Source organism: Montipora capricornis, chromosome 1, assembly GCF_036669925.1.
Source record: "Montipora capricornis isolate CH-2021 chromosome 1, ASM3666992v2, whole genome shotgun sequence".
NCBI classification, from domain to species: Eukaryota; Metazoa; Cnidaria; class Anthozoa; order Scleractinia; family Acroporidae; genus Montipora; species Montipora capricornis.
The window spans coordinates 11,541,509-11,569,008 of record NC_090883.1 but is presented as its reverse complement, the minus strand read 5'-3'; the positions used below and the strand labels follow the sequence as shown (position 1 = coordinate 11,569,008).

The 27,500-nt window shown below is 39.1% G+C and overlaps 3 protein-coding genes across 3 annotated transcripts in view; 1 reads left to right on the top strand and 2 right to left on the bottom strand.

Moving 5' to 3' along the window:
- Nucleotides 1-8,150, bottom strand: part of LOC138052976 (putative uncharacterized protein C7orf78) — a 10,798-nt gene extending 2,648 nt beyond the window's left edge. Inside the window, exons 1-3 of the mRNA XM_068899654.1 lie at nt 7,446-8,150; nt 2,204-2,309; nt 138-247 (exon numbers count right to left, since the gene is read on the bottom strand). Coding sequence (XP_068755755.1) covers nt 138-247; nt 2,204-2,309; nt 7,446-7,985 — 756 coding nt within the window. The 5' untranslated portion in view covers nt 7,986-8,150. The remainder of the gene's footprint in view (nt 1-137; nt 248-2,203; nt 2,310-7,445) is intronic.
- A 232-nt stretch (nt 8,151-8,382) lies between these two features.
- Nucleotides 8,383-16,013, top strand: LOC138052753 (leucine-rich repeat-containing protein 45-like). The gene is made up of 3 exons (XM_068899357.1): nt 8,383-9,167; nt 11,660-11,808; nt 13,231-16,013. Exons 1-3 carry the CDS (start codon nt 8,507-8,509, stop codon nt 14,401-14,403), a joined length of 1,983 nt encoding a protein of 660 aa, XP_068755458.1. The 5' UTR covers nt 8,383-8,506; the 3' UTR covers nt 14,404-16,013.
- Nucleotides 15,000-20,069, bottom strand: LOC138053046 (putative gamma-glutamylcyclotransferase CG2811). The gene is made up of 3 exons (XM_068899759.1): nt 19,933-20,069; nt 19,274-19,515; nt 15,000-16,305 (listed from the first exon to the last, which is right to left on the bottom strand). The coding sequence occupies exons 2-3, from the start codon at nt 19,463-19,465 to the stop codon at nt 16,003-16,005; spliced, it is 495 nt and encodes a 164-aa protein (XP_068755860.1). The 5' UTR covers nt 19,466-19,515; nt 19,933-20,069; the 3' UTR covers nt 15,000-16,002.
- Between the last annotated feature and the right edge of the window lie 7,431 nt (nt 20,070-27,500).

Here is a 27,500-nt window from a genome sequence, read left to right as displayed (position 1 = left end):
CAGTGGCAGACGCTTTAGTTTTTTGTAGATTTAAGAAAAGATAAAAGGCTGCAAAGGAGTTAATCAAATTTTCTTGTGATATAAACCTTGAAATGAATGACTCAAGTTTTACGTAGCAATTAAGCTCCAACATATACCCCTTTTGGTAAAATGAGCGAAGATTCCCAACTTGGATCTTGTTCTCGATATGTTAGCATCTGTTTTCTGTAACCATCCTTGGAATTCAGAAATTCCTGATCTTTGTATGCTAAAAGAAAAAAAAAGATAAAAGTTAAATCTCAGACTGGTTTCTCTCCATACGGCTGACTTAATTGTCTAATATAGCATTTTGTTTGGTCCTTAATTTCATTAAGATGAACTGCTTTGATTTCATTTTTTACCCTGTTATATTTCAGCCCATCTGGAATACTACAGTCCACTTTTATTACGAATAAACAAAACCCTAGCTAACAAACTTGAAGCTGCTAATCACTATGCCTTGAAAATTCTTATAAATGTCTGAAACGACTTAGATTACAACTCTATATTGTCCATAGCAGGAATTAATTCTTTGGAATTTAGAAGATATGAACAATCACTTTCATTATGGTATAAAATGTGTTAAGAGAAATGGGCCTACAGTCTTCGACAAAATTGTTGAAACACTTTACAATACCTTGCCCTTCCACAATGTTGTTTTGGTAAATGGGCTCAAAAACCTGCGTTACAACAACATTGTGAGGGGAGAGTGAGCTGCGAAAGCTTCAGACCGGTATAGTCGTGTACTGTTCCAACAAATTTTGTCACAGACTGTAGTTACATTTCTGATTTCTTTAAGTTCCGTGTTTCACATAACTCAAGGGGAGGTGGTGGTAACCTTCTTCAGCCCTCCTATAACAACCAGTATTTCTATAATTCTTTTACTAGTCTTATAAGATTGCTCACCTATGGAACATTAAGCCACCTAGTACATAATGATGTTAAACAGTCACCCAATTTAAGTGTATTTCATAAAAATTTGGAGTCTATTAATCTTTATTAATTTAAGGACTAGCTATATATAGCTGTTTATGTAATTATTGCCAATCATAAATTTTTAAATGTTTATGTGATAATTTTAGGCTAATTGATTTGTATATATTTGTAACTAAATATTACATGCATCTAATTTACTATAGTTAGATAACAATTATTGTTTATAATTTCATGTATGAAACTTCTATTTAATTGTGTTATTGATATTATCTATTTAGTCTTATTTTTTATTTCTGTTTTTGTCATACATGTACGTTTTATTCATGAGCCCCTGGCTCGGATACTGAGGGCTGCACCTCAATCCCATGCAATGACTTTTAAGCTGGACTACCAGTGAAGTACATGAATGGCTTGTGCATGAGGTGTTCTGAGAAATGTGCTGATTAATAATCACCTGCTAGGCACTACTCTCGGCAATAGTGAACAATGGCTCCCATATTACCGATTCATTACCAACAGTCAGCCGACACTGTTAAGTAGACCACCATATAGATAAGAACAATTAATTCAGCCTGATATATAATACATGTTCTTAATACAAAGGGAAAGGGTATTAGGATGAGGAAACAATACAATACAGTAACTTATATCAAAGTACTATGGTGTTCAGGACCATTACAAACTATAAAATCTATTACAAAACAGCATTGTATGTTAATTAAACCTCTAGTAATGTATAATTTGAAGTATCTCTGAACCCAATTTTAAAACATTTTAAGAACACTTTCAGACTGATTTCTCACTAAGCACCCCTCAAATAAGAACACGATCAGCCGTAAACCTGAAAAAAGCGTTCTTATATGCGGATGTGTACTGTAGTTTATAATTAAGTTTAGCTGTATACAGCCACTGAAGGAAAAACCTGATGAGAGAACCCCTAACCCACAAATGACCACATAAAATGACCAGCACAGGGTAGTCACATTGCCCAAAATGCACATTAAAGTTCCCTGAAGACATGTCTGCAGAGGCCTCTCTGTCGTACATAATTTTATAGAGGGTTACTGGTACATTCTAAGTAAAAGTGGGGAAACCAAAGGAACCATAATAAATAATATTATTACTAATGCATTCTTTCGATTGCGAGAATCCAAAACTGCCTTGTTTGCATTGTTTATTTCCCAAACACAACATAAAGTAAATTAATTTAAATGAGACTGTAACACTGTAGAAAAAAAGCAATACTTACCATCATACAATACATTCAAGTTCCTAGAATGGAACTTCAGATTTCCTGGATCATGTTCATGGCTGGTAATGAATTCTGGCAAACCATATTTCTTTGGATTCTCCAGCTAAAAGAAAATTGATGTTCAAGCTGTACATTAATTTATTTTGCTCAAAAAGATTTGTTCACTGAATAGACCTTGAAAATGAATAGTTACCCACTACATTAGAGTTCATTTGTCTCCCTCGACTCTCCAGAAAGTATTAACAATAAAAAGGACAATGATGCTATCACAATAAAAACAATATTATAATAATATGCCAATATGACAGGAAATGTGAAAAGAACGTTGACCAATGCACTATGAAGTTCTAGCCATTGACACAGAGTTTTGTAGCAGTTCAGCCTGCAAGAGACAGTACAAGAGTTTATGGCCTCCACAAACTTAGCTTGCAAATATTTCTCATATGCTAATGGTATATGGGCAGAGAGGACTGGTTGGTGCCTATTGTGGATCTCCTATATGAACTGCACTTAGGAACAACCTGTACTGAGTGGAAAATTGAGTAAAATTATCATGATCATAACAACAGGCATCTGTGTACTTAGAATAGTCAGTAAGCAAATTGAAAATTGAAAACTGTATTTATTTAAAAGAAATGGTGGTTAACATCAGAACATTTTGTGAAAGTCACTGCTTCTTGCAACTGCCTTATTCTCTGCAAATTCTTAAAATTTGACAGTGTCACCTCAGTTCACAGGTTCTGACTTCTGAGCAGCTGACATCTTTATCGCCAGCAAAAAATGCAGAGCGAGAACAATGATTATAATGATAATTATAATAATGATAAAATGAAGGTAATACAGAACAATATCAAAACAGGTGACTATTTGAAAATACCGGTAAGTGGAAGAGATTGTTTGAATCCAAAGAAGGTATTGAAAGAGGTGGTGATAGTATACTAGAAGCCGTCAGGCACCAAGAAACCTTTGAAAGGGGAAACGGGAGTAAGAACCCAAGCACTATGAAGAAAGTCATTGGATAGAGAAAGTTCTGAGGGACGTTGGAAACAAAAGATTACTAGCAAACAGGGTAAAATTACAGACGTTATTAATGAAATGTTGATTTGGAAATATAAGAGACACAAATGGAGTACAATGACAAAATGTCAAGGATGTTAGTGTGATGCAGGGCGGCGTCACAGTAGTGAGAGCACTTGCCAGCTCCCACCAATATGGCCCAGGTTTGATTCCCAGACTGGGTGTCACATGTGGGTTGACTTTGTTGGTTCTCTAATCTGCTCCAAGAGGTATTTCTCTAGGTTCTCTGGTTTTTTCCCCTCCTCAAAAACCAACATTTGCGTTAATTTGTTGATTTCAGTTTACAGTACTAGTGTTCCCAAATTAAATTAGTGCTCCAGTGTTTAAGACTTTAAGACAAATTAAATAAAGCTGTTCCTTTTCTTTCCTTTTATAATTTTTCATATTGATATGAGAAAAACTTGGAAAGACGTCTTGAAAAGCAGAGAAAACAACTGGAAGAGTAAAAACACGTGTTGTTCCTGAGGAAATATACAGATTTTAGGGCCAAAAATATTTGGAACTTGTTGGGAAGAGAAAGTAAAACATTTATGCAACACAAAAGAGCTTAGGTTTTTTTCCACGGCAGCTTAAGCAACAGTCATGATCGACCTGGGACACATGGAGAAGTGGTGTAAACATAATGCATATGCCACACAAGGTTCATATGTGAGAATGAAAAGGTTGAAATTATTTGGGATATGAAGATGCAAACAGAAAAGATAATGGAACATTCTGAACTAATCATGAATGTGGCAAACATCTAAGTTGCTGAAAATGAGAGGAAGGAGATAGGCAACATATACCACCTGGGTCTAAAATGGGAAATAAAAGAGTATTTGTATTTCTCGTGAGGAGGAAGTGATTCCTAGCAGCTGTCATTGGAACTCTTGGGAACCATAATTATACTAAAATTGCCCAAATTGACTAGCCACAAAATCCAATTCAAACTTCAACTTTGGAAACCTCAAGAAGGCCTGTCCCTCGGGAAGAGCTAGGGGGGGCGGGGGTTTAGGTATGGGTATGTTCAGAAGAAGAGAACCATCTAATTTACATCAAGAATTTGACAAACTCTGCTGCTCCTTGTGCAATCAATTCTTATAGTCTCAAAAACTCTCCTTAAACTTAAGGCATCTCATCTTAATGCTGTATATAGATATCTTTTATATTCATTGTTATTATCTTATTACATTTACAATATAATTATAATCTATTAATCAATTTATTTTATTTGTAGTTTAACCATGTTACTCTGTCAACTTGTTTTCTTTGCAGATATTAGCAATTTTTGCTATCTTTAACGCATTGACTCCTGGGGGTTCCCCACTGGCGAGTAAAATCATCTGGCTGTTAGACAGAGGAAAATACTAAGTCTGGCCGGTTTAGGGGTGAATGGATTAAATTTGAAGCAAAAGAAAGTCATTGTACTGTATATTGTACTGTATAATAATCATAAAATTAATTATTGATGTAAATTAGATGGTTCTTCTCTCCTATATAACTGATGTTGTATTTTTTATCTTAAGTATTAATTAAGATTAGTATCTTAATAATGGGTGTTCAGAGATAAAAGAAAAACTTTACTGCTGATTTCGCTCACTTTTCTTCTACATTAATTTGTAATTCTTACATAGATGGAGTAAACAAACATACATCTCCTATTCAGGAAAACTACCAAAATTTTGCACAAACAGTTCGGTGGTCACTTAAATCTGTTTGTGTTGGCCTGTAGTTTCACACGCATGTTGACTCAAATGAGCAAGTGTTTGCATGGGCAAATGCTGATTTTGTAACCCCCTCATTTTTCCTGAGTTTGGTACTTCACTCGTAATATATGCTTCCGGACAGTAAATTGTTTTAATTTTTTGCAATTGTGAACTTAATTTGATTAAAACGGTATGTCTTGAAATTTAACAAAATTCTTTGGGTGAGAAATTTAGAACTGATTTTTCTGTTAAACTGAGGCCCTGACAGGGGGTGTCCCGTGTAGCTTGTAGCTTGCTTGTAGCTAGGGTTTAATCGGCTCATTCTCGGCCTTGACGTCACTGTCGGAATTTTGCTGGGAAAGGATGTCTTTTGTCGGAATTTCATTTTATGTGCTGTCGCTACTTTTTGGGCCATGTCGCTCGTCAGAATTTACCCTGTCAGGGCCTCTAAACTGGCATACAGATTTTGTTGAATTTGTAAAAATATTTTAGAGATTATTATTTTCTAACATTATCAGGTAATGCTGTATGGGAAGATTTCACAATCCCATTTTTTTCAACATAAGACAATACCATGTTGATTTTAAGGCTCAAAGAAATGTCTCATATCGTTGCCATGGTAATGGTATTTTTAAAGAAAATCTATGCATGAGTTCACGCTCTTGAGTGCATGATGGGTAATCAGGGCAACATGGTGGGAAATTCAAAGGTTTGTATGGAAATTCAAAGCAAAATATACTGTTCATGATTCTATTTTTATAGACTTTTGCCTTCATAAACCAAACAAATAAGTTCATGTTCACAACTGCGATGAAATAGACTTGGTATCCGTTCTTTGGAAATTCATAAATGTTGCTTTTTTTGTTTCCATACATTCTCTGTAATTTTGTTCTTATGCGCTGATCAACTCGAAACTTCAACATCCCCCCGGGTATTTGAACTTTTCAAGATTGGATCGTTCAAATTCCTACCCCCTCGGGCCAAAATGGTTTTTTTGTAAGCCAATCGCTCACACATGCTACATCTCTTCCTTTAAACTCTTGCATCTCGTCCAAACATGTGTTTTATAGCTGTTAGTGACTTTGGCACCCGAAAAAATAAATCATTTGAAACCGGTCAGTGTAAAATGCAGACTGAGGTTATAATTTAACTGTTGAAAAAGCCCTGAAAGCCATTAGGCCTAAGGTTATAACCTAAGTCTGCATTATACCCCTGGTCTGCAGTCTGCGTTTTACACTGAACGATTTGAAACCTGACACTTCCGGTGCAATTTTCCCCACCACACGCAGTCACAGGTCAAATTCCACCTCTCCCCGGGCACAGAAGATAGTCAAATGCCCGGGGTTTGCCCGGAAGGGGGATGTTGAAGTTTCGATTTGATCGGCGCATTACAGGAAATGTATGGCAGAAACTCTTTTTAAGGGCCGATTTACAAGATAAGATTTTTTCGCATACGACAATCTCACGACAGGCCTACGCAATGACTTACGATTGTCGCAGCGTTTTAAAACATGTTTTAAAATGCTACGACATTTTTTCTGACGTACACAACTATCGTAAATCATGTCGTGGGCCTGTCGTAAGCCGTTGTCGCATGCGACAAAGTCGTACCGTGTAAATCGGCCCTAATAAAATAATTTCTGCAATAGCCATTCTCTCCAAATTTATTCTGCCCCACCTTTGAGCGCATATCTTCTGTTTTGGAAAATAAAAAACCCAAAATTGCATATCATGAATACTTTTCATCGTTTTGAACTTCCTTAGGGCCGATTTACACGATACGATTTTGTCACACGCGACACGCGACAGGCTCACGACAGGCCTACGACATGACTTGCGATTGCCGCAGCGTTTTAAAACATGTTTTAAAGTGCTACGACATTTTTTCTGACGTACACAACAATCGTAAATCATGTCGTGGGCCTGTCGTCAGCCGTTGTCGGATGCGACAAAGTCGTACCGTGTAAATCGGCCCTTAGCCTTAGGGCCGATTTACACGATACGATTTTGTCGCATGCGACAAGCTCACGACAGGCCCACGACATGACTTACGATTGTCGCAGCGTTTTAAAACATGTTTTAAAATGCTACGACATTTTTTCTGACGTACACAACAATCGTAAATCATGTCGTGGGCTTGTCGTCAGCCGTTGTCGGATGCGACAAAGTCGTACCGTGCAATTTCCCTGATTACCCATGATGCACTCAAGAGCGTGAACTCGTCAATATGACCCGAACTTTATCTAAGAACAGAATGTGTTTAATTGTGTGAAAAAGATAAGCTATTTTGAACTTCCTTAATCTAAATTGTGTATGTCTTAAATATTTAACAAAATTCTGTACGTGAAAAAAAAGACAGTGAAACTGCAGCCTGCAGATTACGTTTAATTTTAGAGATTATTTCTTAAATCATCAGGTAACGCTGTATCGATCGTCAATCCTATTATTATTACTATTATTATCAATTGATCACTCACCGGTCGGAAGTCGTCTCCTCTGAATGCATGGGGTCCTGGTGTTGCATAAGGTTCCCTTTTAAGAATACCACTCTTAATGAATACTATTTTGGCTGCATGTGGGTCCAGAACGCGGAACTGTGAAATGAACGGTGGATTATTCGATTCTGGAGGCTGTAGAATTTTTGGTAACGGAATATGTTCAAATTGAACTCTCTGTCTTCGCTTTTCCTTCAATTTTTTGATCCACTCGTCTTCGTTGTAGCCTTGCAGCATTGCATATCTGCTGTTTCTTTTGGGTGGTTTTGGCTGGTAGATTTGAAATGTAAAGTTAGGAGGTCGAATGTCCCATGCAGTTCTATTCATTGATTCTTTCTCTTGGATCCTCTTATCTCTTGCGCGCTTTGAGTCCAAGGAACATTCGCTGCGGGAACGAAGTAGGTCTTGTTTGGCACTGAACTCTATCTGCGATCGGAAACTGAACGGCAAGGATTCGCTTCTCGAAAGGATTGAAGCGTTCGAGCTTTCCCGTGAAATACTGTTTTCTCGAGCCGCCGGCATAACACTTGTTGAATGTTCGATCAATTGAATGCCCTCTCATACCCTTTGGTTCGATTTAAGATGTGGATTATAGCTCAAAGCAACGTGCTCTGAACTGTTTTGGACATCATAGGAAAAATTTAATTAGATGGCTTTGCTGAACTATCCAAAAGGCAAAAAGAACAATTGTAAACATTTGGCTTGTTTCTATGACAGCCAGGAATGTTGTGTGCAGTAGACTGTGACAAAAGTGGTGCAGAAAAATGAAAAATACCGATCTTTCGCCCCTTTCGAATCATATGGGATCTTCCGAATTATATGAAACAGGCGTCCGAAGATTTTCTTTACTTGCTTTTATTTTACTGAGCGTTCCTTTCCTACTTTACGGTTTTTTCCTGTATCCCAGGACACCTGCGTGTACCATACTTGACAACGTTTACGCATTGCCTGCCGTTGCCACTTATTGTAAGCGTCAGTTTCCTTTGTTTTCATGGTCAGTGCTAAGAGTATAAAGGAAAATATTTACAAAGCACGGCTGCAAGATGGAAGAATTTTATAAACGCTATGTTAGAATTTGTAGAGAACAACATAGTTACCCTTTGGAAGCTGTTTCAAATCACATTCAAAGCTATTTAGAGGGCGGAGAAGTGTCCAGTTTGAGTTCAGAAGGAATGACCAAGTTGGAACTTTCCGGTTATAACTTGACTCCAGATGATTGCAATGCGCTGGCTACGGCTCTCACAGATGACCTGTACTTTGAAGAACTCAATCTTTGTGACTGTTTGCTGAGCGAGGAAGCGAGCAAAATCCTTTTACGAGGATTAATGGAAAACCAGTCTATCAAAAGATTGAATTTGAAGGGCAACAATATTCGTTCTGGTGCTGCTGAAATGTTAGGCCAATTTCTCAAGAAAAACTCTAGTGTTCGCAGTCTTCTTGTTGAATGGAATTCGCTTGGATTGTGGGACAATGGAATGAGAGCTGTTTCCGAGGGATTAGCTGTCAATCAAAGTTTACTGTTTCTTGATTTGAGAAACAATCAGGTTTCACATGAAGGGGCGAGTCAACTTGCTGTAGCATTAAAAAAGAATCACTCTTTGAGAGGCTTAGATTTGAGATGGAATAATATCGGTCTTCTGGGAGGAAGGGAGCTGTTAGAAGCTTTGAAGTACAACAAAGGGCTCATAGGATTGGAATTGACAGGTGAAAAAATTAACCCAGTGCTGAGCGATGTTCAACGAATTATTAATATTATCCTGTAATTAAGTAGCCCCAGTGTTATTTCAGTGTTTCCATCATAATCATCCTTTTGTATTCCCTGGTCTCAGAGGTTTTTCTTTCTTCTTCTTCTCGGATGAAATTTAGTCCTGAAATGGTGACAACAAACAGCAAATCAGTGAGAGAAGAAAAACCTCTGGTTTTCGTCCCCACAAAGAGACTTCCATGTAATGTTTACCGTCCAGTTTATGACTGTCGATTGTGATTGGTAGATATTTTAATATTCACGCTATTCAGTTTTATTGGTTGGCACGATTGAAACAAGCAAGGGGAAGGCACTGGGATATTTGTTACATTTGTGGCTGATGAGTTGGTGATAGCATGTTTGGCATCTGCATGTTTGGCGTCCGCATGTTTGGCGTCTGCATGGAAATGAGATTAGCAGAGACTGAAACCAAAGGTTTTAAAATTTTCATCCAAGAAGAAGAAAGGGAAAAAAAAACCTCTGGGGACAGGTACTTTTTGTACTAAGGCCTATAGGTCCTGGCTGAGGAACACAATAACTTTTACTAGTAACTGTATTGTGCAAACACAATTTACCATGACAAAACCTTTTTGACAGTCACTTGTCAGTTTACCTACGACAACTCTGTTTCCTAGCAAGGCATTGTTGTCAAACACAGTTTACCTGGCTGTAGGACCTTGCTGTGGCAATTTACAAAAAAAAGAAAATGAAATGTGGAAATGGGATGTTTTGGGTAGATGAAAATGTAAATGAGTCAATACCCTCCATGTGTTTTTCTATTAACAAAGGGTCACTGGAATTGGGTAAAATGACCCTGTGTACGTTGTTATCTGGTTCTCCCTTAATGAAAGGAGAACCTACTACTAATCCATTGGGACATTGTGTGTCACTCACGACTAGTTTAGGAAGGCCAAGTAAAACAAAGGCAATGCACTGTTGTGTCAAGAATGTTATGCAGTCAAGCACTGTCAAGTGGTGTATTAACATTCAGGTACTGCAAACCAACAGTTACTATTACATGTATCAAATTGAAGCTCATTTAAATCAATTTTTTTTTGAGAGGAAAACCAGAGAACCAGAAAAACTAGACTCCTAGACTCACATATGAAGCCACATCTGGCAATCAAAGCTGGGGATATTTTGTGAAAGGCCTGCACTCTTACCTCTTGATGGTATTCCTGGTACCCAAGGTAGCCCCAGGGTACCATTTCTCAAAAGATGCAGTGTGGTCAAGGAAAATGTTGGGAAAAATGTCAAGTTTCAAAAACATCTCATAAAAGGTGGTTAACTGAAGAATTTAACTGAGATCATAGTCTCAATAAAATTTAAAGATGGAGTACTTTCTTGTCACAAGCAAATTAAAAGAAAAGAATTGTTCTTGATAAATAACAGTGTTCTTTTATGAAGTAGTGACAACTAATGCCAAAACATACACCTCATACTCCAGAGTGAATGCGCCAAAGCAAAATGTCTCAGCCGATCAACTTTTTAAATGCCCTTCCATACTTCATTTGGGGGGGCTCATATCTAATTGTAGTGCACAGGTAACATGATCCAAGCATAAATGAATGAAATTGAATGAAACTTTGTTGTACACTCCCAAAATGGATTTTTCAGTGATGATAAAAAATACAATAAAAATACAAAGTGTAAGACTATTCTTGTTTTAAAAACTCTTCTAGCATCTTTGCTTTAAGATTTTTCTTAAAGTTTACTTAACCTAATGCACAGTTTTAAATCTTTATCTAATGAATTCCATAAGTTTACCATCCTGTACACTGAAATGTCCTCTGACCAGCAGTGGTGGGAGTTTCTTGTTATGTGGTCAGATATCTGTCCTCTAGTTACAAACTGTGATGCCAGTTAAGTCAGGGCAGTCAGCCCATCATACACTTAAATGCAAAGATAGCATCGCAGAGATAAAGCTGCTTTTTTGGGCAGGAGTCACCCCAAGTTTTTGAGTGATGGAGTTATGTGTTCAAATTTCTTGCAATGAAATGTAGAAACCATTGGGAACTTGGAAAAATCCAAGCCCCAGATGGGATTCGAACCCATGACCCTCGGTGATCTAGTCGAATGCTCTAACCACTGAGCTACTGGAGACTCTATGGTGAGCAAGGGTGAATTGTGGGTCTTTGACTTGAGCTGCATCACGTAACTGTAGAGTCAAATATCGACTGACAGCATAGCTCATAACTGCATTGCGCAGTCACCTTAGAGCATATCTGAGATGTGGCCAACCAACCACCCAAGGGAGTGAATGTGAGAATGATATCATTCTATGTCCGAGTCACAAAGTTCTGGATGAGTTGTAATTTTTGTACATTACGGGTAGAGTGTTACACCAGACTGAAGAGCAGTAGTATAAGCATGGAAAAGTTAATTCCTTTACTGAGCCCAATTGGAGCTATTGGCCATAACTTCTTAAGAGCAAGATGTTTTTCCCTTTTAGGTAATAACATTCCTCAAGATATCATCCAGGCATTGTCTATTGCCATCCAGCAGAATAGTGACAGACAGGTAACATTTGAAGAACACAGGATCAAAACTGAAGCATTAACGAGAGAATTGGAAATGGTGCATGAGAGCAAACGTTTGGAGGTACATGGAAGCTACATGTGTTGTATTAAGTAGTTGAAGTTGGAGCTTCAAGACACTTCAACATAGATAATTTGAATGTCTAAATCATTAATTTCGTCCAGGACCTTCAGGTTTGTGCTTAATGGTTGCCACAGATTTTGTTCAAAATGTCTTCCTAAAAAATGTTCAATATGAGATAATAGTGGTTAGTCTCAAAACAAACTAATTGTTGCTTGAAATGGCTTTATATTAATTTTATCCTCCCCCTCCTCTTTCATTAACCGCGCACCGGTGGCTCAGTTGGTTGAACACTGGGCTGTCATGCGGGAGGTTGTCAGTTCAACTCCGGCCGGACCAACACTCAGGGTCTTTAAATAACTGAGGAGAAAGTGCTGCCTTTGTAATTACATCTGCAAATGGTTAGACTCTCTAGTCTTCTCGGATAAGGACGATAAACTGTAGGCCCCGTCTCACAACCCTTCAATGTCCATAATCCTGTGGGATGTAAAAGAACCCACACACTTGTTGAAAAGAGTAGGGCATGTAGTTCCCGGTGTTGTGGTCTGTCTTCTGTGCTATACCATGGTTGGGAGGGTAAAAGGGCACACTTAATTTGGAGCCTCGCTCTGTTGTGCAACCCCCACCACAGCCTGTTTCGGTGAAAGTGACTAAATAAGAAATAAAAATAAATAAATTGCCTGTAGAATGTCCAAACGTTAGTTGGGGTCAACATTGATTTGTACTGTAGGGGACGGAGTCTAGACAATGGTACAAGGTGGTCAATGGGGAACCCCACAGGAGTGAAAGGGTTAACAACAGCTAGATTCACTCAAAAACTATGTCCCCATTAACCCTTTTACTCCCAAGAGTGACACTTATAGATTTTACTCTATCTAACGCCAGACGATTTTACTCTGTCTAACGCCAGACGATTTTACTCGTCAATGGGGAACCCCACAGGAGTGAAAGGGTTAACAACAGCTAGATTCACTCAAAAACTATGTCCACATTAAAACAATGGATATCCAGTTTACTGAAGCATGATACAGTCCAAAGAGTAAATAACTTGACGTATTAGTTTTGTGTAAATTAGAACCCCGCAAAATGTATTGGTTTATGGGAATGGGAAAACAGTCTATTGTAGATTTTGGAATATGCATGTGACTGTTTCATGGTATAATCTTCTAAAACTGCTGCCATTCCTTTCATACAGTCATGTACAATGTACAGTAATTTAGGCTGAAGCAGCCATACTTGGATAAAATAATATTAGAACTGTCATAAAAACTCAAATCCTCTGAAACACAGGTTTCATTGGGGTTTCAAGGTCTCCTGGAGGCATTGCAGCCCACATTGCTTGGTTTGTTTTTTTCAATTGAAAAACAACTTCAAATCTTAATGTGTCATTGAACCATTTGAAAACTCTGCTGTGTCTTATTACAGGTCTCAAGTTTAAAGGAAGAAATAAATCAACAACGATCCAATCAGGAACAGCTCAGTAGAAGCACACAGATTCAGATTCACCAGCTAAAGGTGGCTTTGGATGATCGCAAATCAGCATTTGATGCATTATCAACTAAGCTCTCAACTACAGAATCTGAATTACTTACCTCTAGAAAAACGTTTTCAGAGCAAAAGGTTGTGGTCAATAATCTGACAACAGAGCTGCAAGAGGAAAGACAAAGAATGGTAAACATCGAACAACAACATAGAAAGAAAGTGAATGAAATCCTTGAGAGAAATCAGGAACTAGAGCAAACTGTCAGTGCCCTTCAGAGAAAGAATAAAGGCTTAGAGAACAAAATTTGCTCTTTAGAAGAAGATATGGTTAGAATGGAACAGCAGTTTGTAGAGAAAGGAAAAGCAAGTGATCTAAAATTCCAGGCAGAGTTGTTAGACACTGAAAACAAGTTGCAAAAAGAGTTAAATCAGCTGCAAAAGAAAGCTCTTGAATATCGAGAAACCACAAAGGGCAAAGTGAAAAAACTGGAAGAAGAAAGAAACTCTTTTGAGGAGGAAGTGAGTAATTTAAGAACTCAGTTAGTTTCCCTGAGATTGACATCTGAAGAAGAGCTGCGTAACACCAAGACAAGATTGAAACAAGAAGAAATTGCAAGGTCAAGGCAATATGATGAACACATTTCACAAGTGCAAGCATCACAGAATGAACTGCAACTACTGAACACTAAACAGTTGGCACAAATTGCAGAATTGCAATCACAGCTTAACACTATTAACAGAGATAATGAGGTCTTTAAAAGGCAAGTGGACAGTCTTAAACAGCAATTAGAACTCAGGGATGCAGACTTCAAAAGTGAAGTCAGTCGCTCACGACTTGAACTTGATGCAGAAAGAAAGACACAGGCAGACCTCAGAGATAAAATTGCAGATCTGGAGGACAAGATATCTGAAATGACTAGGAAGCACAAAGAAGCCATGATTATGAAAGATAACCAATTAGAACAACTGAATGAAAAGATGAGGGCTAAAGAAAATGACATAAGAACAATGCAAGAGGAAGAGATGAGGAGAGCTGAACTTCTGGAAAAAGCTATTTATAGTTATGTTTCAAGTACAAAAAGTGGTTCTCGGCCTGGCTCTCCGTACAGATCATAGTAGAAATATGTCAAACCATCAGGTCCAAAAATTCATGCTCTGGTTGGAACAAAGGGCTTGAAATGAAAAATGTGCTCAGATCTGTACACCTAAATCACTGATAATGTCATTAACAACTAGTCCTATTTCATGTATTCAATTGTGATCCCATCAAGTGAGGGTAGAGAGGAAACAATTGGAAGTAGTGATCTTCCTGGTATGAGAGATCTTGGGTACCAAAATGTTGTGCACACCTGACCAGATAACTGGGAGATTTAAAGACATTATTTTTAGCCACCCATTTTCTGACACCATATTGAGCCTTTCAGATTATTTGATAGTGTCCTTGCTAAGTTTGGTATGAGTGTGGTTGTAAATCCTAGAAATGCTGTGTTGATATGTTGGAATAGCGAGAAGTGTTTTTTATTTTTTGAAGGTATGATTCCTGAAGAAAGAGTGGTAAAACTAAAAATAGACAGATGAGGTAAAAACGTTCTATAAAAATGGACCACATTCCTCATGTTATTATTATGCTTTCCGATACGTTTCAGTAATTACTGTTAAAACATGGTCCCATGACTCACTGGGGTGTTGATATCAAACAGACTTAAGACTTCTTACGTCCTACCTCTTTTATTCAAGTCATAAGCTACAAGTAATTTCTAATTTAATGTTTGAGATGAAATCTGGTCTTCTGATATTAACAGGTCTTTTGTTCCTTGCACAAAAGCATTAAGCTTGAGGGACAATCCAAGGTTTTACTAATTATAAAAAGTTATCATTATTATGTACAACTGAAAACGACCATAGTAAAGGTGATGAAGCTAACATGTGGATAAATGGTATAGCTTCAAAGTTTCTCTTGAGGAACAGTACAAGTCATAAGTTACATGTTGTGCTCTACTTTTACATATTAAAGAATCTTTAGCTTTCCTCTTAATTTTGAAATATCAGAAGCAATTTGCAAATTTTAGTATTTAAATAATTCCAGAACTAAGGGCAAATGACATTTGCACATTTGGTTTGAATCCTTTCAATTTCATCATTGATGTTAGTAATAGAGATCAAGTAACTTTTTTGTTGCATAATCCTGAGAGAATTATAACATTGATAAGCTCCTCCTTATTCAGGAACTTAGGTGTTTTGGAAATGACTTCCTTAATGTGGCATTTGATGGTGTCATCTTCATTGATTAAGACCTTAATGTTGCAAGAGATGATATTATGTCCCATTGCTTGGCAATGCACAAAAACCCACAAAGTTTCCTGGAATTGCGATGTTCTTTAACCCAGGCATCAAGGCTGCGTTGGCAGTCTTTCCATTGTAGATGTGAGAACGGACCTACTGCTCATTTATTTCACTCTCCTTGGACCACATGACATTGAAACTGTGTGGTCTCGATAATATTCTATGTCACTGATGTCACTGACAAAGTTCAAGAGATTCAAACCAAATATCCCAATGGATTTGTCATTTGCTCTGAGGTTTGGAATCCTTTTAATGCTCTCCAGTGTACAGTAGGAAAACAACATTAATTTTTGGTAACATGTAAATAACAGCATTTACCCACAATAGAACCCAGAAGAATGGTAAATTTTCCAACAAAAATATGTTTTATTCTCATTTGTCTTGAGACTGGCCTTTAAAATCACAATACTTGTCTCTCCTGCTTGTCTCAGCATATGTTTTTAGGTGATATTCTTGTGTATATTCACTAAGAAAGTCCAGCATCAGAAATTTCTTGGTGAAGTCTACTAAAAAGTAAGCAGAGCATGATACTGTATCTCCAGCTTCAATTCCTGGTGCCTTCTCAGTTGATATTATTTCACATGGTGTACGCTTGTACCATGTAGGGTGGTCTTCTAATTCATCCAGTGAGTAAAGAACAGTGCTGTCAACTTCATATATTTCACCATAAACTTGCTTGGAAGGAAAAAAAGGGAGAAAAGATAGGTTATTTTTGTCATTATTTTACTTAACACAATATTATTAATTTTACTGTATTAACAAACTGGGCTGAGGAGTACCAGCAAACAGGACACAGGGAGTCTTTCAACTACCCAACCCCTGAAGTGTTGTAGGCAGTTAACCTATTTTAAAAAATGTTGGGTGTATGATGATAACACAAGTGGAACCATTACACTTTTACAGAAACCCATAAGGGTTGAAACGTGTAACGGCCCCTTGTGTGCTGGGAAACAAGCGTCTGAATATTCAATTTGCTAAGTACCATATTTGGAACAACAAGAGCGAGGGGTTTCCAAATATGGTACTTAGCACTGAAACATTCAACCAATCAGTTCGCACTGAATATTCGGAAGCTGTGAACGCGTGTTACACGTTTCAACCCTTATGGGTTTCTGATTCTTATAAATATACATCCTTTTATGACTGGGAGGTGCAGTCAGGCCTAACAGTTAGCGTGTTAAACTATGGATCAAGTGGGCCAAGTTCGACCCCTGGCCGGGTCATTTATTGGGCAAGACATTTCACTCTCACAGTGCTTCTCTTCAACCAGGTGTATAAATGGGGGTAACCCTGCGATGAACTAGCATCTCATCCAGGGGGGAATAGAAATACTCCTAGCCGCTTCATGCTGCAGTAACCAGAGATAAGCACAGGCCTGATGGGCCACTAGGCTCATAGCAGACTTAACAAACCAGTAACTGAAATGCATCTGCTAAAACAAGTAACTCTTATGACCGGCGTTGAAACAAGTAGCAAAATAACAAGAATCTCATGTAGCCTGTCTAACAAGAGTTTCAGATCCATAATTATGAAGAAAGCTCCTCTCAAACCCAATATCACAGTTGTAGTGATAGGGCTTCACTGCTTATTTGCATGTACTTTACCTGCCTGTTTCACTGTGAGGCTCTTTCAGGGTGAGAGCATAGCTAGGCTTTTAGTGTCTTACCCATTTGAAAAATGAGTCCAAACAATAAACTCAGAAATGGTTTTCTCATACCTGGCCAGCAAGGCTTTTCCCTCAAGAAGGGACCAACTTACAGTACCACGCAATTTTGTTAGGAATATAATGTGTATAATTGAGTGCCAACCATTTTTCTACGAATTTGATGAACAAAAATAAAACTTTGATATTCAATTTCCAAGAAAATGAATTAACAATTGAATATCTAGTTTCAAACATACCTCATAAACATAGCAAAAACCCTTGAACCTTTAGGTCTTAATAATAATAAAGATGAAAATGTAATCCAACCTTTTCCTATATATTTTCTTCATCATTAACCCATTGACTTCCCTGGTGTCCTTGGATGCCCGCATTTGATGAGTAAATTGTCTGGTGTTAGCATTAAATCTCACTCCCAGAAGTCAATGGGTTAAATAATTTCTGTTTTTACCTTTCTGTTATTATATCATATCAGTCTGTTAAATTCCTTATAGAGTATTGCATCACATGACGCATGACAATATTATGTTTCTGCAAACCACATTCATTGCTTGTAAAAACTCTGCTGAAAAAAGGTAGTGCCTTTTGAACTATTGGCTTTATGTACTATGTTGTTTCACAGTTCAATCAGTCTTGCTCTTTTTGATTTTCCCTCTTACTAATAATAACTTTATTTTCCAAATCTTCAGCATAGGATTATACGATATGGATTACAAAAAGTAAGAAGGCAATTTAAAAATTATGTACAAAATATTAAAAACCTTCATATATCACAAACGTATCTATAATCCACCATTACATTAGCTGTTCAGTTGGGCAATTACTCTTCAGGTATCAATGAATTGTTATGTCTATCAGCTTAGATCACTTCCTTTTCTCAATCGGTAATTGTGGTTAACATGGGAGCTGATATGAACTTTAAGCATGGGTGAGTTTCATCTGCCATAGAGTCATATTATTCCTTCTTGTGGGCAGCCAGGGCAGGTCGAAGTATTTTAAGACTTCCTGATTGAACTTGTTGTAGTTCATTCTCTAAGTATTAAACTTCCATTACTGGAAGTAAGAACCATTGATAAACACTCGCTGATCAAATCAAAAAATTGGCATCCAAATTTCAATTTTTCCATGAATATTGTAAAATAATTGGTTTCAAATGTTTGATTTTGAAATTTTTTGAAAATTGATGCTTACCCGTAGTTGTTTATTTTTGTTTCTCTGAAGTCTTACAAAATGAAGTTGAGTGACTCTTGGCAAACAATTTATTTTATGAAAACATGGGTGCGTAAATCCCACATTTTTGTTTTCCAGGAAAATAAAAATGCTTTTATTGCCACTGCATTTAATTTCTTTTAAAAGGCATAAATACAAATTGCACAAGGTGAAGTAAAGTTACTGACAATACCTATGTAGCTAACGGAGGTGAATTGGATGGTGGTAATGCACCCATCAAATCAAAAGTTCAACATCCCCCCCCCCCTTTGACCTTTGCTTGCGTAGGGTGGGGGAAAAAAATTGAACCGGAAGTGTCAGGTTTCAAATGATTTTTTTTTGCGGGCGCCGAAGTCGCTAACATCTATAAAACAAGTGTTTGGATGAGATGGAAGAGTTTAAAGGAAGAGATGTGGCATTTGTGAGCGATTTGCTTACAAAAAAGGTCAGGAGCTGACAGATTGTTCTTTAGTAGGGTATGACAGACAAATCTGACGATAGGGTAGGCATTTGAACACGATTTTGGCTCGAGGGGGCGGGAATTTGAACAATCCAATCTTCAAAAGTTCAAATTCCCGGGCTTTGCTCAGGGAGGGGGGGGGGAGGGGATGTTGAAGTTTTAAGTTGATCCGCGCATAATAAGTAAAACACATTAATTGATTGAATTGCTTGCAAAACATTTTTGAAGATAATGTTACACAAACAATGAAATTTTTTCCATAAATTTGAACTCTTAAATTACGGTTAATGTGAAAAGTAAGTTTTGCATACCTTTCCCTGACCTTTCAAAGGGAGCATGAAAGGAATATATCCATCTGTTCCAACAACAAGTGGAAATGCTTCCTTTGTATGACCTTTTGTCACAAATCTAGAAACTCCATCCAAGTTATTTTGTAAAAGGTAATGATTTGCAAATCCTCTTTTTAAGGTACCATACACGAACACTTTGACAAATTCTTCCATCACTTCTTATGATTGTTGGTCGTTGACTGTTTGTATCCCGTTCCTCTTCCCTGCATAGTGAGTGGCAAGACAAGGGTGTGATAGCAAAAAAACAAGACTCGGATAAAGCTAGGAAAATCAAAGAACTTCAATCTTGGACAGAAGAAAACTAGACCCGCCGTTAGACAGAAAAAGAAGGAGAGAAAGAGTACCCTGCCTGAAAGAGACCATGACGATGTCTAGCTTAGCTTCTTTGTTGCAAACACAAACCAAGACCAACTTAACCTGACTACTTGGGTGTTAATACTGTATTTTTTCGCCCTTTGTATAACTGAAAAAAATACATCTGAGATAATGATTTGACTATTGGTACATTTCTCTGCCGTCATATTTTTCACCAAAACAGAAACTTTGAGGTACGTGTACGCAGGTGTACGTTGTACGTAATGTAGTCGTGGGCATTCGACTTTCTAACTTTACTCGCTCACCGTCAACGGCGTTTTGCCAGGAGCTCGTCCTCCGCAGACTTCGCAAGGCGTTCTCCAGACAAATCACATGACCGGAAACAAGTTTTAACTGCAGCCCCAGTTGTAGCGCAATAGACCTTATTCATAATGGCGGTGACATTTATAATTCTTTTGTCCAAGTGCAAATTAGCCTACCAAGCCTCGATACCATACAATGAATTGAAAAGAATTCTTGCTCTAAAATGAGGCTTGGTAGGCTAATTTGCACTTGGAGAAAAGAATTATAAATGTGACCGCCATTTATGAATAAGGTCTATGCACTGGACAAATCCACTGGTTGTTAGGGAAATATAATTCCCAGCCGTTATTTGGGCGTCACGCAACGTGGGGCTAGCGTTGCGTGACGCCCAAATAAAGGCTGGCGAAGGAGACTATTTATCCGCTGGATAGTTATTCACTATCCGGTGGATAGCGTTATCCGACGCGTTATCCACTTTTTGAACAATCCAGAAAGGCAATGTTTGCTATAAGGAAGCTTTTCAGTCACGAGCACTACGGATCTTTAAAGTGACGACTACTCTCGTACCTAGCTCTCACTCTGTCACTATGTCCGAGGGAGATCTGGGTACAAGATTAAGTGGTGACATCACTTCAATCAGAAGGCGCATGCGCAACTAATCCCAGTCCTCTGCCATGCCTTTCAGTGAAAAACATGTAAGTTAAAGAAAATATCAGAAATTTTGAAAGCTGCTAAAACTGACAAGAATTACCCAATTATTGTCGGGGATGATTTTAATGTCACACTTGACCCTGACTTAGATGGACGAAAGACTATTTCCTCTTTTTATAAATGATCTCACCGATGCTCAATATTTAGCGGAGGAGAAGAGGAATGTTTGCGAGGGTACCCTTGGATATGAGGAATGTTACACCGTATTGCAGACAATTGCAGACCTTCCTAAAGAATAAATCTCCCAGGAGCTCCTGATCTCCTGGGAACGATAGTTTAACAGTCGAGTTTTACCTAGCTTTTTGGCCCTTGTTTGGAAAGTTGGCAGTTGATAGCAGTCTGAACTATGCCTTCGAATACGGTGAACTATCAAATTGGGTCGTTCCATTTTTTATCTGCACCCCCCCCCCCCCCCCCCCCCCCCATTTCAGTTCGGTCAACTTACCCTTGTCGGAATTTTCAATTTTTGCTATAAGCAGTAGGGTCGGAATCAGCAATTAACCCATCGGAATCACGAAAATGAGCAATTTTTGACTGTTGGAATCTGCTTTTGCCTATGCTACTTTTTTTGATTAAAAAAATATATGTATTTATATGAATGTCTTGTATTAAGGATATCAGGTTATAATTGCAGCCAACGATATCATGTAACGTTTCTTGCATATTCAATCTTTTTTGTTCTGATTTTGAATGTGTAACAGTTTAGCGATTGTGTTTCTCAAGTAAGACACAACCGGGCCCAATCGCTACGTCAAAGCACTGTAACGCTGACGGGGAAAAAGTTTGTGGTAGATTTGTGTAGTGGCACGCATCTGTGAGAGTGTTCTTGACTCGGGTAACAGTTTTTATATTGTAGTTCTGCAATCACCAAGGATTGGCTATCCCAGCTCATGCTATACCCAAAGACAAAATGGAGCGTTGATCTGCATCTTGTGCAACCACAGAAGAGCTTGCGGGCAGGCTTGATGTGTGTAATGTGGAAAATGTGGAAAGGGCAGGGCTGTCGAGTTTACTGTTTCTTCCGTAGTTCAGTTGATTGAATATTTAATACCAAATGCAGCACTGTTGACTGATCGAATAAACAGAGTGGAGCATAGAGCATTCACCACAGAGAGTGAGGAAACGCGGCGGACTTTTGCTTCATAGTTCAGTTGATAGAGCGTTCACCACAGAATGCAACGTTAATGGTAGAGGAAACAGGACAGACTTTTGGGTCACCTACAGCACCGTTGACGGATCGAATAAACTTAATGGACCATAGAGCATTCACCAAGAGAGTGAGGAAACCCGGCGGACTTTTGCTTCATAGTTCAGTTGATAGAGCGTTCACCACAGACTGCAACGTTAATGGTCGAGGAAACAAGACAGACTTTTGACGGATCGAATAAACATAATGGACCATAGAGCATTCACCACGGAGATTGAGGAAACCCGGCGGACGTTTGTTTCATAGTTCAGTTGATAGAGCATTCACCACAGATTGCAACGTTAACGGTAGAGGAAACAGGACAGACGTTTGGGTCACGTACAGCACCGTTGACGGATCGAATAAACAAAATGGACCATAGAGCATTCACCACGAGAGTGAGGAAACCCGGCGGACTTTTGCTTCATAGTTCAGTTGATAGAGCGTTCACCACAGACTGCAACGTTAATGGTCGAGGAAACAAGACAGACTTTTGACGGATCGTGAGGAGTGAGGAAACACGGCGGACGTTTGCTTCATACTTCAGTTGATAGAACATTTGCCAGACTGCAACGTTAATGGTCGAAGAAAAAAGACAGACTTTTGGGTCACGTACAGCACCGTTGACAGATCGAATAAGCATAATGGACCATAGAGCATTCACCACAGAGAGTGAGGAAACGCAGCGGACTTTTGCTTCATAGTTCAGTTCATAGCTATAGGGCGTCACGGAACTGGTACGTTGTAATAAGATTCAATTCTAGATCATCTTCAATGTCGTGTAGATAAAAATCCACAAGAAAACACGATTTTTGAGTTAAGATTGAAAATGGCAGGAAATGAAAGCGTTTTTCAACAGACCGATTGGCTAAATAAGGTCTCAAATTTCTGAAGCTGTGCTCTTTTAAACCGAATGTTAAGAAAATTACTGAAAAGATAGGCTTTGTACGCCGAGTTTACATTGAGAATTTAATAATTGCTATCCACTTGGTTTATCGTCTTGGAGTTGACCACTGTGAAACTTCACGTAATTAGATACAAGTCATGGTCAGCGGGGGTGCTCATAGGAAATTTTGAATTAAACCCGTAAAGGAGACCAATCCGGGCGTGGCCCAGGCTTCGTTGATCCCTAAAAGAGACCATACTTAAAACATAGTGATTATATATTTTCAAATTTGTTAGCGTGCAACCCTAAACTAGACCTTCACGGTTACATATGGGTTAATCCGAAATGTACATCCCTATCCAAGAGAACGAGCATCCCCGCCCTTTTCGTATGCCACTTCCACCCGCCCCTTTCCCCCGGGAAAATTACATTCCATCTCAAATAGAAAGTCAAAGGTCCATTAATACTCGGCTTTACAAATGTGGAAATGAATAGAAAGATTTCAAGAAACGAAGGTAAAATTGACTACACACTCCAGTACTTTCATGACTGCATCCGTATTACGCAAACAGTTCCTGAGTCAACACTTGGTGAAAAAAAAAGTTACAACTGTACATGATTTAGCAACTGGTCAGCTGTGATGAGTCACACGCACTCAACTGAAAAAAACTCACGCTTCTATACGACTTTATCCGAAGTGGCTTGCGCGAAAAAAACTAATGCGTTTGAAATTTAATGAGGACATAGTTTTCAGCGAGCGATGAACCCATTGACTCCCAGGGGTTCCCCATCGACAAGTAAAATCGTCTGGCGTTAGACAGAGTAAAATACTAAGTCTGGCCGGTTTCGGCAGGTTTGGACATCAAAGGGTAATGGGGACATAGTTTTTCAGTGAGTGATTAAAAGGAGTGCGCGGTCACAAAAACTGGTAGACTGAAATAGCGCGCTCGTGCAACTTTGCCATAAATAATTAAAACTGACAGTTCAGCGAAACAATCACTTTGTAGTAACTTTTCAATCTCACTCATTTTTAATGTATCTTAAATTCAAAATTGATCTTACGGACTTTGAAGAAGTGGTTTTTGTCTCCACAGCAAGGTACAAGCCTCGTTGTCACAGACTCTCATTACTTGGCGGTAGAGATGGAAATGTTGCATCAGTTCATGCAGCAATTTAGCTAGTGGCGTATATCAACTGTAACATTCCTATCTCAGCATAAATGATTCGGAACCGTTAAACGATTCCAATTTAAGACTCTTAAGGTAGCTCTCTGTGGTAGATATCTCACTGTTATTATTAATCAATGTGAAAGAGTCCAAGTATCATATCTTTGCCAAATCTAACTTGCGTTTCCCTGTTATCTTAAGCTTACTTATTTCTCTTGTTATTCATGCTGTATTTTTTGATTGGTCATAAGAATTATGATAAGAAATATCTTTCCGTCTTGCAATGAAAGTGATGTAGAACCTGAGCCTGACTATTATGGAGGCTATAAGGAATATAAAGTCTTCAAGGTTTTGAAGTCAAGACGAGAAACTACGCAAAAAGAAAGGGTAAATCAGATCTCCCAAGCGGTGTCTGATCTTTTCCTTAAACCCCCAAAGAAGAATTTTACATGTACTAATCCGCCAAGAAGTGCAAGACATAATCGGGCCTTCATTGTCGACACAACAAACCAAGCTGTTGAGGAGGACCTCCTGGCAGACGACTGCGGTGTGTGGTTGAATAATGGCCAGCCATTTTTCTACTTTGAACAAAGTGGCGAGGATAAAAAGGAATTCACTAGGGCTGGTAGAGGCGGAATCGTCGATGAACATGCTTTGCAGAAACCATGGCTTGTTGTGCACCGGATCTATTATGTCAACAAACGTTTCCCCCAGTTCAGAAGGACAATTACCTTCATGAAAGGTATGAAACAGCAACGTATAAGTGCCCATACATGATACTGTTACACTACATGGTGACTTTATTTATTTTTAATAATTAACTAATGTACGCAATAAGGGATAGGTCTTTTTTTGTAATTAACATGTGTTGCCGGGAATTGTTATTCCTTGAGTATGTGCTTTTTTGTTTCTCCTTACGGATGGCTCAAATCGCGATGAAGAGGAAAGCCTTAAAAAAAGCTAACATGTCTTAATCTACTTAAGAAGTAAAGAAATTCCATTCAGAATATATATACATAAATCGATTGCAAAAACTATACGAACAAGCGCTAATTACAAATATTGTTCCAAATTATTTGAAGTGAAAGTGGTCGATGTTGTAGAGTAAGGGATGAAACGAGGGTTAGCTAGTTAAAAAAAACCTCTCACTGACGTCTCCACTTAAAAAAACATCATTCTGTGGTATTGTTAGTGTTTCTAGTGTATGCTATGACGAACGCTTTATTTTTATCTATTTTAAGATCATTCCGGGAAGCGATTGCCACTTACACTAATGCATGGAATATCAATATGACGGAAAAGAGCATCCCTTCCGTGTAGAAAGCCATGGTAAATGCAAGGATCGCAATTCAAAACCCTACAAAAGAACAAAAAAGAGTGTTGTTAATGCCTTAAAGGAGGAACAAACTTATTCTAAGCCAAGACAGGCAGTAGACAAATTAGCTGAAGACGCTGGGGGCATATTTGGCGTAGAGCGTTCTTCTGCATTGCCACGAAACGAAAAACAGGCATACAACATGAAGCAACAAAGAAAAGAAGGTGCTGTATCAGATCCGTATTTTGCTCTCGTGCTTCAGTGCAAGGAGGAAGATAAAATTAAAGGAACTGCATACGTTCGTCAAGTGATAGCTGATCCTGAGCCCTCAGCCGTCCTTAGCTTTGATTGGCAACTAATGGATCTTGTAAAGTTCTGCACAAATCCCAGGCATTTCTGTGTTTTGCAGATAGATCCAACATTTGACTTGGGCCCCTTCAGTGTTATAGCCACCCAATATGAGCACCTTTTGTTAGTGAACAGGCAAAGCGGTAAGCACCCCGTAATGGTAGGGCCGCTCTTGGTACATCAGAAGAAAGAAACTACTTCGTTCAAAGTACTTGTCGACTACTTGGTTGATGCTCAGCCAAAACTAAAGAACCTCCGGGCTATTGGAACAGACGGTGAAATTGCCATCTCTTCAGCTTTCAGGGAGAGGTGTCTCTTTTTGGTTGTACTATTTTGTGCGAGTCATTTACGGCGCAACCTTACTGACAAAATGATTGCCACGGGAGTCCCAGAGTCCTCTAGAAAAGAGATTTGTGCAGATATATTTGGACAGCAGGTGGGAACTCGACTGGAGCAAGGCATCATAGATGCAGATGACGAAGAGGAGTTCTACGTCCGACTCGATCAGCTTAAAGGTGTATGCATGGGAGAGACGAGCCGGGCAGAAAGGAGTGGAGTTTCACTACTGGTTTCTGCGATACAAAACTGATGTCGTCAAAAGGCACGTTCTGAAGCCAGTGCGAGAGAAAGCTGGTTTTGGTGACGTGCACTTTACTACCAATCGTGTGGAATGCATTAATAGCATGCTTACTGACGAAACGGAGCACCGTGAGTACAAGTTACCTGAATTCGTAGTGAAGGCCAGACAAATGTCCGAGCGTCAACGACGAAACGTACAATGGGCGGTTATAAACAGAGGGCCTTACCGCCTGCATGACCGCCTACAATATCTTGAACTGACCGAGGAAATTCGGTTGCAAATGGATGCTGTGGAGAGGGAGTCCTATCTCGACATGGTCTTGTCTTCCGACGTTTGCCTTACGAAATGTAGCGTTCGTGCAAATCCAAGTGCACCAGTTACAAAAGAAGCAACGACAGGAATCATAACCAGTGACATCACAGCAGACAATGGGCTTTTACTTCTTGCAGATATAGCACTAGGAGGCAACCATGTAACAGATCAAGTTCAAAGCGAAGTTGAAGAGTTGTATGTACAGCGGCGAAGGCTTGAATTCCGCTTCAGAAGAGTTAACTTTCGCGTTTGTGACAATACCTGACGACAGTCGAGGCCATGTGGGAAAAGGCTGAATGGCTCTTGCAGACCCCAGGGCAAGTAGTCAGTGCTCCAGGCTGCTCACCAGACGCACGGATGGTTGCCAGTCGTAGATCTCAGGACCGACCGCATTTTGTAACCCCTGGAAAGGCAGAGGGAGAGTATCGCTGTGACAAAAGCTGTCCACAATGGAATGGCTTAGCCGTGTGTTCTCACGTGTTAGAGCAGCGCAGTCAGCTGGTAAATTGTCACTATTTTTGCACTGGTATAAGAGCAGCAAGGTACAGAGGAAACGCGGAAACCTTAGTTCTCTCGCACGGACAGAAATGCCCACCAATCCTGGGAAGAAAGGAGGACTAAGTAGCTCACGTGTGAGACCTGAGCGACTCCCTGTTGATCACGTCACGAAAAAAACTACGGGTCACAACAGGTCCCTTCTCCAAGCTGTCCTCCCAACAACGAGCCATTTTCTTTAAAGAAAGTTACAAACAGAATACAAATATGCCAAGGCTGTCGAACGTCAATTCGTGGACGCGGGGGGGGGGGGGGGAGATCCAGCCTCCACCCTTCGACCTTTGCGTGGCCAGACAGGAAAGGAAACCGTACCGTGCACCAGATGGGACTGAACGGGTGCCATCTCGAGCAAGCAATGCACATTACCATTGCCGGGTCCTCTGCATAAAAGCCGTCGGGCCTGCATTTGTAGGAAAGGCCTTAGTAGTGCCAGAGGATGTGAAGTGCAGTGTTGGTGTTGTTCATGTCGAATATCTGAAGAATGAGTTTGGAATCACACTTTAAGTAGATA